This window comes from Synchiropus splendidus, chromosome 2 (genome assembly GCF_027744825.2).
Source record: "Synchiropus splendidus isolate RoL2022-P1 chromosome 2, RoL_Sspl_1.0, whole genome shotgun sequence".
Taxonomy (NCBI): domain Eukaryota; kingdom Metazoa; phylum Chordata; class Actinopteri; order Syngnathiformes; family Callionymidae; genus Synchiropus; species Synchiropus splendidus.
The window spans coordinates 14,821,442-14,839,136 of record NC_071335.1 but is presented as its reverse complement, the minus strand read 5'-3'; the positions used below and the strand labels follow the sequence as shown (position 1 = coordinate 14,839,136).

Here is a 17,695-nt window from a genome sequence, read left to right as displayed (position 1 = left end):
TAGTATGACTTTCGCGAGAAAATGCTACATCAGTACTTCACATCAATACTGTTTCTTCCTGCACCAAAGAAAAAATAATCTATAAAAGTCTAAAAATCAATCGTAAGTGTCGTTTAATTTGGCCTATCAAGAGGATTAAAAATAAAACTGGTACATAGCTTTTTGAGTTCGCACTTTCCACACATTTGCGAGGCTACTTTATTTCGCTCTCTTTAACCGGTGATTTCTGCGCGTTGGTGGTACCTGCAAGGTTAATACCTTCTATATCGGCGGCAGACACTAATTCAAAGTAGTGGCTGTGTTTTCAGCTAGAAATGTGCCTCTCTCTCCTCACGCCTCTGTTATTTACTGCTGTGTAGCCAGCAGCTTGACACGTGAGCTGCCCGCACGTTGACTGGCGTGTCCCGCACATGATGTCATGCCCAAAGACGCAGTTGTAGAAAGCGAATGGTAATATTTCGCTTCCTGACAATGGCTATAATAGCAACGGTTGTGATATGAGAGTAATGCATTACTGGAAACACTGGTTGTAAAAGCCTTCTTGAAAAGTGAAAAGTAAAATTGGTGGCATTGTCTCATGAGAGGGATTGTGTGTTGCTTAACGTACATGTGTACCTTCGCAGGAGGTCCTCCAGATGTGGGCAAGATGCTTGGAGGGGAGGAGAAGGAGGAGGATCCAGACGCAGCCAAGAAGGAGGAGGAGAGGCAGGAGGCGCTGAGGCAGCAGGAGGAAGAGAGGAAGGCCAAGTACGCCAAGATGGAGGCTGAGAGGGAAAGCATGAGGCAAGGCATCAGAGATAAGGTATCGTCACCCAACGCTGGATTGACATGGTGTCAAGTGTTTGTGAATTTAAACATCTAAATGCAGTGGAGATACAGAAAGAAACGGTGTCTCTTCTGTAAACATTTTCAAATCAAAGTGGTAAATCTTGTCACCGAAAGGCGAGGAGCAGCCAGAGTGAGGGTGAGGTCTGAAACTGAAGGAGGATAAGTGGTCCTCATATTCAATCACAAACCCGACACTCAGTGAGGATGAAGCACAATACATCATCAGGTCTAACAAGATGAAAGGGGACTATTCTTAACTTCCTATTGTACTGTGATCAACACAAATCTCCCCTTAGAACCATCCAGTTGCGTTGCAGTTCTCAGTATCTGCACAGGCCAGACTGAGCTCCCCACAGACATCATGAAGCCCAGGCCTTCTTAGACCATTCTGTGAGACTTGTGAGGTCGCGAATGTAGGGTACGAAATCTCACTGACACAACCACAAGTTAGAGGTGTCTATCCACTGCTGTCACCACCTCAAACATAACGTTACTTCATGTGCAACTGCACTATGTTTTAAGTCCCAAAACATGTAATGAATAAGAGGCAAAAGAAATATTAGTTACCTGAATGTAACTTCAGTTCTATGAGTACAGACGCAGGCCTCTGACTGTCGGATTTGTATCACATTAAACAGACGGGGATGATAGTCCTGCTAATCTTATGAGACGTCGTGCGGGAAGATTACTGACGCGCTGCATTCCGACGGATCTTTGTCCCCCAAGTCCTTAGTTAAATCTAATCCAATGGAAAAAGATTGAATTGATGGACAAATTTGATATTTAAGTTAACCTCAGAAACTTAAACAGTTTCAGGAGGTGTCACATTATATACTCGCCCTGCCCACAGGGGAAAAGTGTCTCCTTATTTTTGTGTATTATTATTATTATTATTACAGTAGTAAATGAACAACATACATATGAAATTATTTTTTTAATAATTTACATCATTTTATGTACAGTCAATAAGAGTAAAACTTAAAAATAGATAATAAAATAAAAAAACAATAAAAAAAGGAATTATTATTTTTAACGGGAGACAATGAGTTATAAAGAATGGAACTTTTATTTTAAACCTTAATATATTGAACAAGAATCAAAAAATGCAGAGATGACAATTGAATAACAATAACAAATAAAGAAATGTAGAAAGAGAAAGAAATCTAACATACGAAAACATGGCTGTAAAGTGTTTTTAACAGTGAATAAATACACAAAAATAATATTCAATGAAGTCTTGAGGGCTGAAAAATACAGTCACGGGGCCACACTTAACCCAGGCCTGTGCTTACCAAACCTAGGGTTGCATCAAGCCAGTCTTGAACCTGTGAGCTACAGTGCAACCACTAAAGCAGATTCTCAACTGGTGGGTCGGGACCCAAAAGTGGGTCGCAAAGCTGCTTTGAGTTTGTTGGAGGCCCTTTCCTGGGCATTTGTTTTATTAAAATATAATTTCAGGGCATATGATGTTGGGGGCTATTATTGTAACCAAAAGCCTGATGAGTTGAGAACCAGAGATTTATTTCTCAATATGTTCCACTGTGTACGAATCAATCGTGAGTCTTGGCAACAATGTTTCCGAACAGTGAGTCAGAAACACAAGTGTAACTGTAACCGTTCCCCTCTCACCAGTACGGCTTGAAAAAGCGAGAAGAGGCTGAAGCAGAAGCCGCCGCTGCCGCTGAAGAGCCCGCCGCCGGCAGCTTGACCCGACCCAAGAAGGCGGTACCGGCCGGCTGCGGTGACGAAGAGGAGGAGGAAAGCATCATGGACACAGTGATGAAGTACCTGCCAGGGCCACTGCAAGACATGCTCAAGAAGTAGCTTAGTCCATTAACTAATGCTGACATCACTGGCTAGGTCAGTAGGCTTCATTCACAAAGATGGCTTCCGTCAGGGGGTTTGAAATAGGTAATGCTGGTATTTATATTAAAGATCATAACATTTAAAGAGCAGATCCAGCAGTTTGTACTGAAGCCTGGTTGACTGAGCTTGGCTGACTGGGCTGGTAATATCACATTAGCTGTTTTCCACCACAGAAGAGAAGAGGAGGCCACGCCTCCTGACATTCTTCCCTGTGACAACTGAAGAGCTTTCCTTGCATCCAAGACAAAAACTCACTCCAGTTTGTATATAAATACATAAAATAAGCCTGAAGAAGGGCAAGTCAACGATTAAATCTATGGTATTGTGTGTCTCCTAAAAGTCAACATAACTTGATAAGCCATATTTTAAAAAGAACGTCCGAGACTTCCGTTGTGTTCTCCTTAAGCAACTCATATGTGTTTGACCTAGTCGGAAATGATGTTTCGTTGCCGTGTTACATGTCACCTGTCCCAAGTGTTGTTTCGCCTCTCGCTTTCCAATCCCGACTTGCTTTAAGTGTGTAGATTAGATTATGGATCTGGGAAATCCTCACATCTTGCATGCAGTCTGTCTCGTGTGAATATGTACAATAAATCCACTTTGTCTTTGTCCTGCAAAAATATGAAGGCAATAACTCTCGAGTTTAAGTGTGTTTTCACTTTCATGTTGATATTCTGACAAATATTATCGGTAATAAGAGTAATAACGGTAAGACATATTAGATACGCATTCAGGTTTGCAGGGTTTTCCTCCATATAGTTCCACTGATGAATGTCCATATCAGTTCAAAGAATAGCCAAAACCTGAGACCTTTAGCCATAAAAACAGAACTTACCGTGTATACACTAGTACTACTATTGCTATAAAAATATACTTTGTACAATGAGGAGAATACTGAACAGGTGTGTATGTGTATATGGAAATGTGTGCACACAATTTTGAAGCTTTATTAATCAAGAATGGAACACCACAAGAATAGGTTTTGCTTCACGTGAAAACTGGTGGATAATCAAACATGAATAGTTGAGATTAAAGGTTGGTGTCAGCTTCACTTGAGAAGAACCAGAAGACGCTGTTATGAGCAATAAAGGATTATTATGTATGTTTCTGCCTGAAAATAAATAAAAACCTTGTTCACATTAAAGGCACCGTCGCTTCATTCTTTTGGGGGGGTAACTTAAGGTTTAAATAACAAAAGGTTGTGTATAAGCAGGGCACTTGCAACAAGATAGGCCCCCAGCCAAGGGTCCGGAGTTGGCTGAGGGCCCGAGACAAAGACTTGAACGCCACAACAAATTGTGTTCAACAAAAAGTGAAAAAAAATGACCTTTTTTTTGTAGTTGCATGATTCCTCCGCGGATGGTCGCTGTTTCCCATTTATGCGAGACTAGACCACAGCCAAAAGGGTTTAATAATGAGGGAGAAAACGCGATGTTTCCACGGTTTATTTATTTCAAAAACGGAAAACAAAACACAAGAACGAAACCAAGAGTGAGTTTTCTAACAAGGCACATCACAACGCACTAACCAAGTAACAAACACAGAACAGGACGAACGAACCCAGTGACTGACAGCAGGTTGGTCATATTCGGCACCAAGTGTTCATCACGTACCTTTGACAGAGACACACGATGGGGTCGAGTGGACGACGGAGCACTCAAGTGAAACTGGATGAAGAAGCTACATTTCATTGATTTCATAAAGCTTATTTCATGAGAAATTAAGTTTTTTTTTCAAATTGGTGTGCGATTTTGATACATCACGCCATATATTTATGGTGATTTCTGGTTTTGATTTATCAATAAGTTTGAGGGACGCCATCGCAAATGTTGCCCTTGGTCGTAAGCGCTATGAAAACACTACATCTGGGTTAAACCGATGACATCCCGACACCGACAGTCGCAACAGTGTCTCACCTCTGAGCTCACCAGGAACAGACCCTGCATTTAGGTGCAAAATAATCGAGGCCCATGCACGTCTGTGATCAAAAACATGACACAGACACTCTACATAAAAGAGAACTTTCGGAACATGCACTCCATTATTTTGGCTGCGATCACTGTAAAAGGTGCGAGAATAATTTACAGTGAATTTTAAAAAACCTAAATGAGTCAGTAACACTCAAACTGAACAGCTGCTGTTCTCTGCCAGCAGCAGTGCTCCGTAGACAGGTAATCCTGGATGATGCAACAGTGTAATTAGTGTGCACATGTTCATTTACAGCAGTATTTTTACACAGTTGTTTTTTTTTGTTTTTTTTGTTTTTTTTTTACCACATTACACTATCCAGTAATCGGGTGATGGTAAAAATACATTCTACATATTCAACCCTGCTTAATCTTGAATAGCTTCGAGAGTTTGGATGTTCAAAGCTAAGTTTTTTTTCATGATTCATTCAAAGAAACTGAAAAACAATGACAGAATCACCTGCGTAGTTTCCTGATCTGTGCTTAGCAGAACGACCTGGTCTTCTTTTGTCAAATAATTAGTCCACACTCAGACACAGACGCCGGTCGTGTCTGGGTTGCTGATGAATGGAGTGATGCTGAACGAGAGCTTCTGAAGGACGGAGGAGGGTCTACACGTTCGTCCGACACTTAGGGAAGATGGGTCCTCCCTCAAGCCTTCTCTTTCTTACTGTGGTGGGAGAAAGAAAGAAGTGAGAAAAGGAAGACTTGGTCATCATGCTCGGCTTGAGGAGCAGAGTTTGCTTGCTTCGCAAGAAGCAAGAGGATTGGAAAGCAAAAAATGGTTGAAAGACCAAGGTGTTGTTCTTGCAGCAGCAGAGTTAAAGACTGAGAAGATCTGGAGGGAGAACAAAACTGCCTAGATGTTTCCAATTCAATGACGCAGCAATAAGACGTGATGAAGCACAGGAAGACTTTTGAGCTAAAATAAGACATGATTTTTATTTATCCGTGAAAGTGTAAGACATCTTTATCTAAAAATCCACATATCTATTTCAGTCTAAATCTTAGAAATGTTCACTACTACACTACATTTTATGTTGTTTCTTTCGTTTGGACTGTCAGTTTTTGACAGCCATAGCAACCATGCATCCCTAAATAAAAATAGCATCCAACCTCCCTAGAGGCAGGCATGAAGCGCTACACAAGAATCCTGTCATAGCTCCGGTGCGCTCAGGACTGGACTTCTCTCCAGTATCGGACAGTACTGGGTGCTGTCCAGGGAAAATGAAATGAAGGATCAAAGCAAGGGGCGAGTGCTGCAGAGGAAAGGCTCTCGGAGCAGTAAAGAAGCGCCTTGTCAGTTTTGGCAAGAGGAAGCAAGGCAAATAAGTTTACTTAGTCTTGGATTTGAACTTTTTCCCAAAGGCTCTCTCCAGCTCGGGGACGGACAGAGTTAGTGTGAAGGAGCCATCAGACTGTGACCTGACGACTCGGGCTTTAAAATGAAAGAGGGAGGGAAAGTATGAAGCACTGTCGCCACAATCATGAAAAACCCACGCACGAGTTACACATCAACACCAGCTGTCCTCACATGATACACATTCATTGAGTCTCTGTCACTTGTGTTGTTCTCATCAGACATCCTCATTACAGTTCTGCAAACTGCAACATCCGCGACTTGTCACATCACATGACTTATATTTTGGGAAGAGTCAGCGACTTGGAAACTATTTTGTGAAGGATGTGCACTGACAGGAGGAGCAGGGTCACCTGTATCTAAGCAAGTTTCATGAAACGGCGTCCTGATTTTCAGAGGCCACCAGATTGCACTGTCTGCTGTAAAACGTTTTATTGGAAACCTCACACCATTTCTAAAGCAAACAGCACCATCTAGTGGCCTCTGAAAAGTAGAACACTGTTTCATGAACCCTCATCTACGCATCACTGGCTTAGATACCGTGAACTGTAGCCAAACCAAAGGACCATAACATTAGCTGGGGATAGCTTTATAGAAGGTGAGAAAACAAAATGCTGGGTAGAGCTACTCTGTAACCTTCGAAAGCAAGAGCTGTTTTCGAACGTGCTGTTTTGTTTTGTTTTTTTAGCAAAACCCGCAGAGACTTTCCCCCTAAAAGTCCATATCAACATCAGCTATCATGAAACAAGAAAATCATTCCTGCAGCACGCTCTCATGCAACAACTTTTTTAGAATGTGATGTCATCTATGGGAAAGTCCTGTCTCAAAAAGCTGAGGGCATCTGGCCGCAACGCTGAGTTACAAGTCGCTGATGTCACTGACTCTTCTCTTAAAGCTGAAATAAAATGGACTGCAAGAAGATAAAGTGTGAAGATAAAGTCTTGGCTGAATGAGGGGCCCCGTGGCTGCCAAACATCACACAACATACAACTTCAATTACTGTTTGTTTGTCGTATCCTTGTCGACTGAAAAGGACTTTGTTGTGAGACAGATCAGTGTGCGTTATGTGATAGACCCACCGAGGTCGTTGTTGTTCATCATGGCGTTGGAGCCCCGCAGACGAGGGCCTTGTTGAGTGAAGTGGTAGCCAAACTTCAACAGCGAAGTGTTCTTCTCCAGCATGCTGGCGATCTCCATCTCCACCTTGTTGCCTAAAGGCTGGCTCTGCACTCACAAGGAAGGGAGGTATGAAGTCACAAAGGACCAACCGCTCCGCTAGAATTCACCACCAAAACTCACTGTGACTGACGCCAAACTTTTTCTTCATTATAATTGCATTTTTAATAATTTCATCAAATTTCCAGAGAAGTTATTCAAATATATGTTTCATTTTTGACGACCTAGGATCTAACTAAACATCAAGTAAGAACAAACATTCCTTGCGTGTGCTGTGCTATGGTCATACTTGATTGTCTATCTTAAGCTCCAGTAGTGTGGTGTTGTTCTGCAGCGCTTCTATGAGGGAAAGGATTCCAGCCCCAGTGATGAAGTTGGACTCGACATTCAAGCTCTTCAGTGTTGTGTTGACCTTCAGCATCTCGGCCAGAGCCTGACAAGAATCAAGAAGAACAGAAAGAATAACAATATTTGTGTCACTTTTAAGCATGACTAAGCCAAAATATATCATCTGATGAGTGAATATATTTTCTGTGTGCAACTTACAAATGCAACAGGGTCATTGCTTCTGGTTCCCACGATACTGAACCTTTCAACCACAGTGTTTTCTATCAAAGCTTCTGCATACGCTTTCAGTGTTGGGATTGGGATGTTCTGAGTAGAGAAAAATACAGTATGTTAAGTTTAAATATGTCTTCACGAGACAACCACATACAGCCTTCCATGATGTGTAAACTGTAATGCTACACCTTGATGTTGTTAAGATTGACTTCCACTAACTCGGGGTCATTCCTCTTTAGTCTGATCAAAGTGTCTTCAACGTCAGTAGCGTTGGGCTCCTCGTCGGGCACAGGTTTGTACTGGGTACACTGGATCACACCTAATACATGAGAATGGGAAAGACGCCTGAGCACACTGATATTTTGGAAAGATTTCATGAGATCACTTTCAGACAGAGATTGAAAACACAGCAACATAACTAAGTAACGGAGCGGCCAAACAAAACGTAGCAGTCAACAGTCCATTACTCCTTTTCACCAGCTCTACCATGACTAATGTGCGTTTGATAGGATTAGTTTGAGACAAGACTCTTCAACAGGTCATGTTGAAAACATCTCCAAATTTTGAGCTGCAGCAGCTTGGAGCGTGCGATTCACAAGTTTACAGGCAACTATTTTTATGAGAGAGTCATATTTGGAAGTCAGATGCTCGGCCGGTCTCTATTTGGCGATTAAGGTAAATGTATAGGTTAAGTCATGGTGCAAAAATAAACCACTCATTAGTTTATGTGTGTTTGGAAAAGTGTTTCTAGCTGAGCCAGATACGGCGGTTTACAGTGAGCAGGTAAATGTTATTTTTGAGGGACTGAGAAGTGCTGTGGGTGCATGAACTATTGTGTCTCCAAGTGGGGGTGGTGTAAAAATACAACTGTAATGTTTGGAAGGAAAACAAACGTTCATCACAACTGAAATCATTCCAACATTTTTTTCATATGATGTGATGTTTTTGTAAGCCAGCCCATCTTTTCTGACCGCACATACATTGTGCAGTTAGAGAAACAAGAGTGCACACTTGGAGTGTTTGTGTGTGTCGTACTGTTCAGCCCTTGCTTGTTGACAATGTTGCTGCTCGCCAGAGCCTCGTAGTACTGCTGGTTGCTCATCAACGTGTGCATTCCCAGGATAGCTGAAAGACATGCACAGAACAGTTAGTATTGGGACAACTCCGGTAAAACAAACTGTTGGTCCTGTTGCAACCACTCAGGGGACAAGCACTCAGTAGTTTTTAGGGTTGAAACTGAGCAGTGCATTACTTCTGCTGGCTGCCAAGCCTGCGGCCTGACCTCTTTTGGGTGGCTGAACAACAATGAGCGGCTACGTCATCAATGCAATGGAAGGAAAGGGATTAGTCGGTGAAGGTATAAAAGTGATTTAAGGAGAAGCAGCTTTGGTTCGTGAGCTGCATCCAGACCACAAGGACATATCGTCTTCGCAAGATACACAATGACAAAGCACAACAAGCTCCTGACAGAGGGGGAGCATGATACTTTCAAGGGCTTATTAAAGTCATCACGTTGACACATTATCGATGCAGTAATGTCTCTTATATTGGAGGTGTCAAACCAACATTTCACCACACTCGACAGGAATAAAACACCATATGCAAGATAAATGAGAACATAATACTGATGTTGAATAGTCATGCAATATATATATTTTTTTTTTTCTGCCACTATGTTTTTCTAAAAATATTGCTTTCACAATTGTAAATATAAACCAGAAGCTAAAAGTTCAAAAACCCATATATCATTTTAATGAAACTTGTGCCGATTTAAACATTCTATTGATGATTTTAAAAACTGTTTACACAACTACAATCTACCATCATTAACACAATGAATTGGGCTCACATGATGCAGAGTTCATTCATGAATGAAAACTCCTTATTTTCAGCAATAATATGGACATTGATGCCAGAACTATCAAACAAGCATTTCAGTGGAATAAATGACAATATTGGCCCGGGTGCTCACTCAGTCGCACCAGGCGTGTTTAAAGTCATTTATTTGGTTCTGACTATCTAAAGGTTTGGCCGTGCAAACACTGCGTGCAGCCTACAAAGATAACCTGTGCGACGATCAGCTAATAGCCGCTGATCCAGCAGAAAAGGCGAAGGAGGAGATGGATGGATGGATGGGGAAGGTGGTGAGATGAAGGGAGAACTGAGGGAAATGAAAAAGAGGTAGATGAAGACAAGAACGACTCTTTCAGTCAAAGGACTAGATGGAGATGGAGTTAAAATGAAATCAATGATTGGAAAAAAGCGGAGCAAGAAGAAAAAAAGGTTAAGATTAAATAATCTTTTTAAAGATAAACTGACACTGAAAACGGCATGTATCTTTATGTGCATTCTTTACCAGCAATGTCACATAGTTCTGCATCAGTAGCACTGGCCAGAGCTTCTTCCAGCTCGGGCTCCAGAGTCACATTCTCCATGATGGGGTCCACTCTTGTTTTAGGAACCCAAGCCTTCCCTGCAAAAACAATGGGATATATTTTAAAAAGTTTGAATGGAAACAGAAATGACAAAGCAAGGTGAGAATGAAACTCCTGCATCATCTTTAGATGACTCAGATGAGATTAAAGAGAATAAATAGCAAACTGCTACTTTATCTTGGCTTTGAAAACAACATTTTGAAAATACTAATCTAAACCAATGTAGTGGAGACAAACAAGCAATAAATGGAATTAATCATGATCCAACTCGGGTCAGCAAAGTGCATATTAAACAACAGAAAATATGATAAAAGTCCAATTTGATAGAAGCAATGGGTTGTGCTAAATAGCTCAAACTTCCAGAGTTAAGTATCATGGATGAAATAGAATGTCTGTAAATGAATCCGCCCCCCGAGGGTAGTCTTATCTGTCACTTCCAAACAGTCACTCCCACCCAGCTGCTAAGACAGCTGCCAAAAATACTGGGGGTGACAGCAGTGTCCACCTCTAAAGTTTCACAACGACACGTCCGGAATCTCTCGATTTCCACTGTGGTCACACTCTCGCTGACTTTGTCTTCCAACTCCACAGGAGGTTCACGCAGTCATAATCTTTCCTTGTTTATCGCTGATCCCCCTGCTTGATATGAAGTCTGGCCAGAGCCATCACATGCAGGACTAGAGGGTAGCACACCATGGAAAGGTCACACAAGAAAGAACAAACCACTCCATTAACTTGGAAAACTGTTCCACCTTACTAGGTTCAACATGAATGACAATAAATGCAACACAAAATCACCTCGCTTCTCTCCGGTGAAAGGCACCAGGTCTTCTCTGTCTGGATGTTCCTTGGCTTGTTTCTCAAGGTGGGCAATCAGGTTGTCTCTCTGAAACGTTCCAGTTGGTGCCTTCTTGGTCTGGTCCTTCTGCCGCATTCCAGCAGGCAGTAATGCATTCTAAACATGGAAAAAAATGATCAATGAAGAAAAAAAGTTCAAGCACCAGGATCAGAGAACGGATGCTCTTGGCTGAAAGAGAGCAAATAGATATCGATTTCCTGAGCAGAACTTGATCAATATCACTCAGTAATGAGCCACATCAATCATAAAAGCATCATGACAGAAGATTTAAAAAATACTTTGACACTCTGTTTGGTGACTATACAAGCCTCAGAGTCAATGTTATCCAAATCCCTGCACTACACAGAAGCTAGACATTTCCCAGAGCTTTAGAACTGTGCTGTTATTTTTAAACTTTAAACCAAGCTCTTAGAAGTGCTACTTATAGCTTCATATCTTATCTGACCTCTCGGCACTCTGAGGCCTTGCAACAGTTTCTTTCCTCAGATCTGCATTAAGCCCACACATTCATACCAAAATATTAAAATGGCTAACACTGGAATCAGCCATAAACTAGAAATACGCTTCACTGCAGGGATTAGTGTTGAAATCTCCCATTTGGCTCCTGTAATGTTCATCCTCTGTCTTCATCATGGTGGGTGAACAAGGTGACCATCGCACAATCTCTGCCAGGCTTTTTATATCACACACTTGCATCAGCTGCAGCTATCTCACCTCTTTCACTCTACTATGGTATTTTTAACTCTATTAGATGTCTGTCCCCTCTAACTGTACTGTACCTCCTGTCCCCTTTTCACAGTCCCACCTCACAACAGCCCGTGCTGGTTCAGTTCACCATTCGTGTAACCACTAGAAAGGTATCAAAAACGAGCAATAACGGTGCGTTAGAAGAGTTTAAGGAAAAAAAATTATGTTAATGAAATCAAAAATTTTCAGTTGATCGCAATTCAATATTTGACACCAGAACGATCAAATTTAAGTTGAATCTGTCCACATCAAATGAAACCTCAGGATGGAAGTGCACTACTTGTGAAAAAATATTTTGCTGCTCAGAACAACATGCTTTGTGCATCCAAGCTTCCATTCCATTCTCATTCCAAGTCTCATTTATTCTTCTTCATCATCATGAATGTTTTGGTTATGACATCACGTTATATAATGTAGCGCACCTGGAATGGTTGCCCAGAAAAATGTTGTAATATACATTATTTTTTTAAGTAAATAATTTATCATTATGTCTTACAACAGTAGATTTAATTCCCTTTGATTTTCCTCCTGCTGTTTGTCATGCAAAACAAAACAAACGTGATGTATAAAAATGTACACAATTATTTAGTTTAACTTAAATAACTTCTAAAACAACTCCTTTTCAATGCCCTCACAGTTTTGCACACATCACAGATTCCCTTTTTCTGAAGTCATCTACCACACAGAGTTTTTAAAAATCCCTACACCCCTTGTTAAGAGCTTTTATGATGAACATAGTAGACTTTGAAAAAAAGATCTGTACTTCTGGCAGGACCACTTAAAAACAAAACTAATTCCCTTGTATGGTTCTGTTGGTGGAACCTTAGGACGGGTCCGGTAATGCGAATTTATATAGTTCTGTACTTACAACTGGTGGCTTGTAAATTCAATGTTACTTTGTTGGGCTATTCTTAATAAATATATAATAAGTAAAGGGGCTCTTAAGTCAGAGGGAATCAGATAAGGCTCATTCCACGTCAAATATGAGTGTGTGTTACACTAATATTTAACAAACTATCTCGAATCGGGATCAATAATTGAACTTGACATTTGCACAGCAACCTTGTAAACAGGACTAATGGGCCACGGTTGTAACCTTAAACAAAGTTCTTCTCGATGGAGACACATGACTTGTTTGTCGGTCCAGGAAATGATGAGGTCTTCTACCCAGCATCCTGGAACATATGTGGGCAGTCTTGCTGGGAAAACCCAAAAGTGTTTTCTGCCATGGTGCAATAACTTCAACACCAATGACCAAGACAAGCACATGCTCTGTGGCTTCTACTGTTTTATTTTTATTGAAGCGGGCCTCTGACGCAAGCCCACCAAATGTATCACGCTGTTCTCTTTTAGTCATCGCTCTGGCATTTACAATAACTGTTGCACTTGCTGTCATTACGACCAGTGATGCATGGCGAACGATAGGTAGCTGGCATTAGATGCAACAAAAGCAGAAATAAACACCTCATTAAAAGGTCTCTGGGACTAAACAACAGGGAAACGGATGCGCTGCTTTTGCTGCGGCGAGGGCGCTAATATAAGCAGGGAAACCACCACACACCGCACAGATAAAGAAGAATAGTAAATGTGTGCAGACATTGACAAACATCTATACAAGGGCAACAACGACAGAGTCGGCCTCTCAACTCTTGTTCTATACTCACATCTGGGTCCAGTTCTTCCAATTCATCTTCTAGACGCTGTAGCTCTTCCTCTGATAGTTTCTGCAGCAACTCGTCCTCATCTATATCTCGGTACTTTTCCATCTCCTTCCTTAACACAGACATGGTGGACTCCACACCTACAAACTGGAATACACAGACACAGTGGAAATATTATAAGTTATGAGGGACTATTTTGTTGTGAACTGTGGGCTCAGACTCACCTCAACCCGTCTTGTAGGCAAGAAAAACACTGGACAGCCCTGTCATAAAAAAAAAAAAACGCAAAATAAATACGAGCAAACAATTTTTTGTGTTTCAATTAGTTCCACACAAAAAATAAAGTCAGAGTGACACGCAAGCCTAAAAGGCTTGTTTGATAGATTTAACATAGCCTCTTGCTGAGAACAGCAAAGATCAGTGGGAAAAAGTGAAAACTAGTGAAAAACAAAAACACAACACACAGAAGCTCTGCGTGGTTAAGGGCTATTTTAATGTGAAAATTTCAACATGAGCAGCAGATATCTAAGTTCAGAGAAACCAAATCAGAGTTTGTATACAGACACAAAACCTCTAACAACACCAACCCTAATGTTTTCTACAAGGAAATCATGTTTAAGACAACAGTTATGAAACAATGAGCCTGTGTAAGCGGCTCTTTGGTCCAATGAGAGTTTAAAACAAAAACACAGAGACCCTTATTCCACTGAAGGAAACCAAACCAAGCTGCTTCTCTTTTCTGTTATGAATAAGCTCTGACTTTTCCATCTTTTGACCCCAACTTCTACACTACACCACTCCACTGCTTTGGTCACTCGCAGGACTGAGGAATTTGGCAAAATTTTACATCTCAGTATTCAGATCGGATACTTCAATATTGTTATAGTATGACTATAGGTTTACTGGAAACTTTTGTTAAGGAAAACAAAACATAATACAAAAGGATGTTGAAGATGGATGTCTGCCATTGGCTGGCGACAACTGTCCATCAACGACATGCAGGAAATGAGGTCTATGGGTAGATGGTCATATAAAACTGTTGTTTAGTACTGCTGCAGTTCAAATGCAGGATAAGGGGAAGGGAAGGTATATATTTTAAAAAATGTATGGCTGCTTTGAAATTTTTTAATTTTAATGGCTCAGACCTATTGATTTGGATAGCTTTATAAGGCTACTGTTTACAAGCACAGCTGGGTTCAGAACGCGCTAAAAAACAGACAACTTGACAGTAGTACAAAATAGCTAAAATAAATGGACTTTAAAGTAATTGTAGTGACAAGGTGTGCTAGTCAGACATCTTTGTTACAGTGGCGGAGCAAGTCTGGTGGATTAATGGTTGCGTCATTGTTTCCCAGCAGGATTTTTATTTGCCCATGGACAAACACAATCACGTTTTTTTCACGTATTTCAGTAGCTCTTTGGCTGAGGGTTATTTAGTGTTTTTTGAGTGTGATTTAATAAAAGAAAAGTCCAAAATAGTTCTCCTCTCAGCTGTTGTTGTGTCCAGACAAGACCTCTGTCTGGTTTTACAGGCAGCACAGATTCTCAGCTGGGGGCAGACAGCTGTTCATGGAAGAGGACAGCAGAACATTTGTGGGTCACCACACCAAACACGCAGCATGTGTTCTGCTTCTACACATCAGGCTAATTAACGCCACGACCGGAGTTGGAGCTGTTTTCTTCATGGCTTTCTTGTAACAGCATGCTAATATTAACCTCACAGTCTTCATCGAGGGATCACGCATCAAATTAGGCAGAAAACTTGCAAAGCTTTTGATCCTGAATGCGTCAGCTGGGCTATCTGGCCAAGTGCCGGAGAGAAGAGGGGGTCAAGCGTGCCATTGTTTTGTTCTGCTTTCTTTAAGCTCCGTGACAGGACAAGTTTCCAAAACCAAAGATGAAAATCTGGGCCGAACTCCAAACAACGCTGCAAGTGTGCTGGAAGAGCCCGACTTGCTCTGATGATGTCAAACAGACTGCCGGTGGACTAACAAAGTTTCTGCATCCACATGCTTCATCAGACAAGATTAAGTGAACTGAAACAGAAAAGCAATGAAAAAAGCCCATTTTCACATCAAATACGGTTTGGCCCTCTAAACAGGCGTTTGAGGTCCCACAGCCTCTGAGAATAGCAGCAAAGGTCATTAGTCAACCGGTCGTTAAGTTTTGATACTGGCGTAAACAGCAATCTCTCAAGTATAATCACACTCAAACACAATTAATCCTCCCCAAGGTAAACTGCCAAAATAACTGTCCTCAACAGAACTTCAGTTTTCTCAGTGTATTTGAGAATGAAGGATGAAAGAATGAAAACAACACAGGCTGAACAACACTGAAATATGTACTACAGCTGCACCTACTTTGATTAAAAGAACAACATAACAGAGTGTAGATAAATAAATGGCAATACAAACCTGAATGCATCTCTGAAAGGGTTTAAATGGGAATTACTGTAATGACTACGGTACAGTGCATTTTCCAGTTTATAATGAGCGTTTCTTGTTGGCAACTTTCCTAGTGGGCAACTAGTGTCAACAGAGGTATGACTAGCTGGGAAAAAAATCTAAATTATTTTCAGCATTTTTATGTGTTTAAATGCTTAAATGCAAATGTCACATTGTGATGCTATGTAGGATACTGTGGGGAAAGGTTTGCATCTGAACTTCCACAATTGAATCATGTTTGGTCAGCATGACACTTTTCACAATCACAATACGATCTAGTATTTGCACAACGAAAGAGGCACTAAAACCCCACCGCAGTGTTGATCACCTTTCATTGATTTATTATCTTGAACTTACATGATATAATTTCCAATCTTGCAACCTTCTCCTGAAGCCACTTCTGATCATTGTAAATAGGTTTTTATGCAAATCGTATCTCATCCAGTTATTTTTCAAGCCATGCAGTGACAGGAAAATGATCCATATTACTTAACAAAAACAGGTTCCAGGGTATTTTATCAGTTTTCTGCAACATACACAGACTTCAATCTAGCAGAGATGGATAAAAGAAAAAAAAAATACTGGGTGCGGGGGAGTTGAAAACAGCTAAATGTCAACAGTTTTATAAAAGAATTACACGTGCAAATCCGGCAAAGCACCTGCTGAAGATTTATAATTTGGGTGAGTGTTACAATATATTCCAGGCTCTTTTCTTTATTATTGAACTTCAGGAAATTTATTCAAACATTCAGGGGGAAATTAAATGTGCCTTCAGCAAAAGTTGTTCATATGCGAGGGAACGTTTTGCGTGATTTATCTTTTGTACTTTTATTTTTTTGACGATGCAACTTCCATGCACTTTATGTTCTACCGATAATAATGCAAATGTAAGAAATCAGACTTTCACGTCGGTTGTTTCTTTAAAGCGTTATTAAAAGCCGTGTGCTCACATGTGCCTAATAGAAATGCATAATTCGATTTAAAACAATAGTCGCTTTAAGGCTCATGAAGAAGCGTTGCATCTATATACGTACCTCCTTCGGGTCTATATATAGCCGGACGATCCCGCTGGGTGACAGACGCGAATACTTTGACCAGATATGGTCTCCGAGAGCCGCCGCGACTCGCTGCACCTCCGGCTCAACTGCGGGGACACGGAAGCGGGAATCCTGGAGAAGTTTTCTAGGAGAAAACTGCCATGACACACAGTTAATCCCGAGATCATCCGAAACCAGACGGGCTCACACAACTTCCTCTCCGTCCTCGGTGGACTGTCTGCGGAGGTAGAAGCTCGTCTCCCATAAAGGGCAAAGGAAACTTTGAGACCCTCCTCTTTCTCCCCCCACACGGCTGCTCTGTCACTCCAAGTGATGTCACGGAACCCCGTCAACGGGGAAGAGTTCATTTAAGTTTCGAAACACATATTAAACACACGTTAATTTGCTCTTAAACGCACTTCCACCTGTATGCTAGCATGGGACGAAATACTGACAACCGACGGCGATAAGCAGCAGGTAAACCACATTGAGCATTAAAGACAAATAAACCAGTAGGTGTACGTTAAAAAAAACAAACAAAAAAACAATCACGTTAAATGTTAAAAGAAACCTGCGAAGCTCAAAGGTTCACGCGAGTAGAGACCTACTTGCTCGTTTCTGATGTGACGTTTTCCAAAATGGCCGACAACTGTAATTCCCGCGTCTCCAGCAGTGCAGGATGTAAATAAGGCATCTGTCTTCGCACAAAAACAAAACCAGCTAGAAACTCCGTATCACAACCACAACAACCACA

The 17,695-nt window shown here is 41.2% G+C and overlaps 2 protein-coding genes across 4 annotated transcripts in view; one reads left to right on the top strand and one right to left on the bottom strand.

Moving 5' to 3' along the window:
• The window catches only part of LOC128754423 (complexin-1-like), an 18,229-nt gene extending 14,391 nt beyond the window's left edge, over positions 1-3,838 (top strand). Inside the window, exons 3-4 of the mRNA XM_053857030.1 lie at positions 624-802; positions 2,461-3,838. Coding sequence (XP_053713005.1) covers positions 624-802; positions 2,461-2,652 — 371 coding nt within the window. The 3' untranslated portion in view covers positions 2,653-3,838. The remainder of the gene's footprint in view (positions 1-623; positions 803-2,460) is intronic.
• On the bottom strand, positions 2,562-17,567 carry LOC128754422 (tropomodulin-1-like). 3 transcript variants are annotated; one of them, XM_053857028.1, is made up of 13 exons: positions 17,550-17,567; positions 16,939-17,097; positions 13,685-13,723; positions 13,464-13,607; positions 10,992-11,148; positions 10,115-10,231; positions 8,794-8,883; positions 7,947-8,077; positions 7,744-7,851; positions 7,487-7,630; positions 7,101-7,245; positions 6,000-6,099; positions 2,562-5,331 (listed from the first exon to the last, which is right to left on the bottom strand). In XM_053857028.1, the coding sequence occupies exons 4-13, from the start codon at positions 13,584-13,586 to the stop codon at positions 5,313-5,315; spliced, it is 1,134 nt and encodes a 377-aa protein (XP_053713003.1). In that variant the 5' UTR covers positions 13,587-13,607; positions 13,685-13,723; positions 16,939-17,097; positions 17,550-17,567; the 3' UTR covers positions 2,562-5,312. The 3 variants fall into 3 exon arrangements, with proteins under 3 accessions (XP_053713003.1, XP_053713002.1, XP_053713004.1); XM_053857027.1 differs by lacking the exon at positions 17,550-17,567 and adding an exon at positions 17,155-17,543; XM_053857029.1 differs by lacking the exons at positions 6,000-6,099; positions 17,550-17,567 and having other exon boundaries at positions 2,563-5,331; positions 16,939-17,543.
• Between the last annotated feature and the right edge of the window lie 128 nt (positions 17,568-17,695).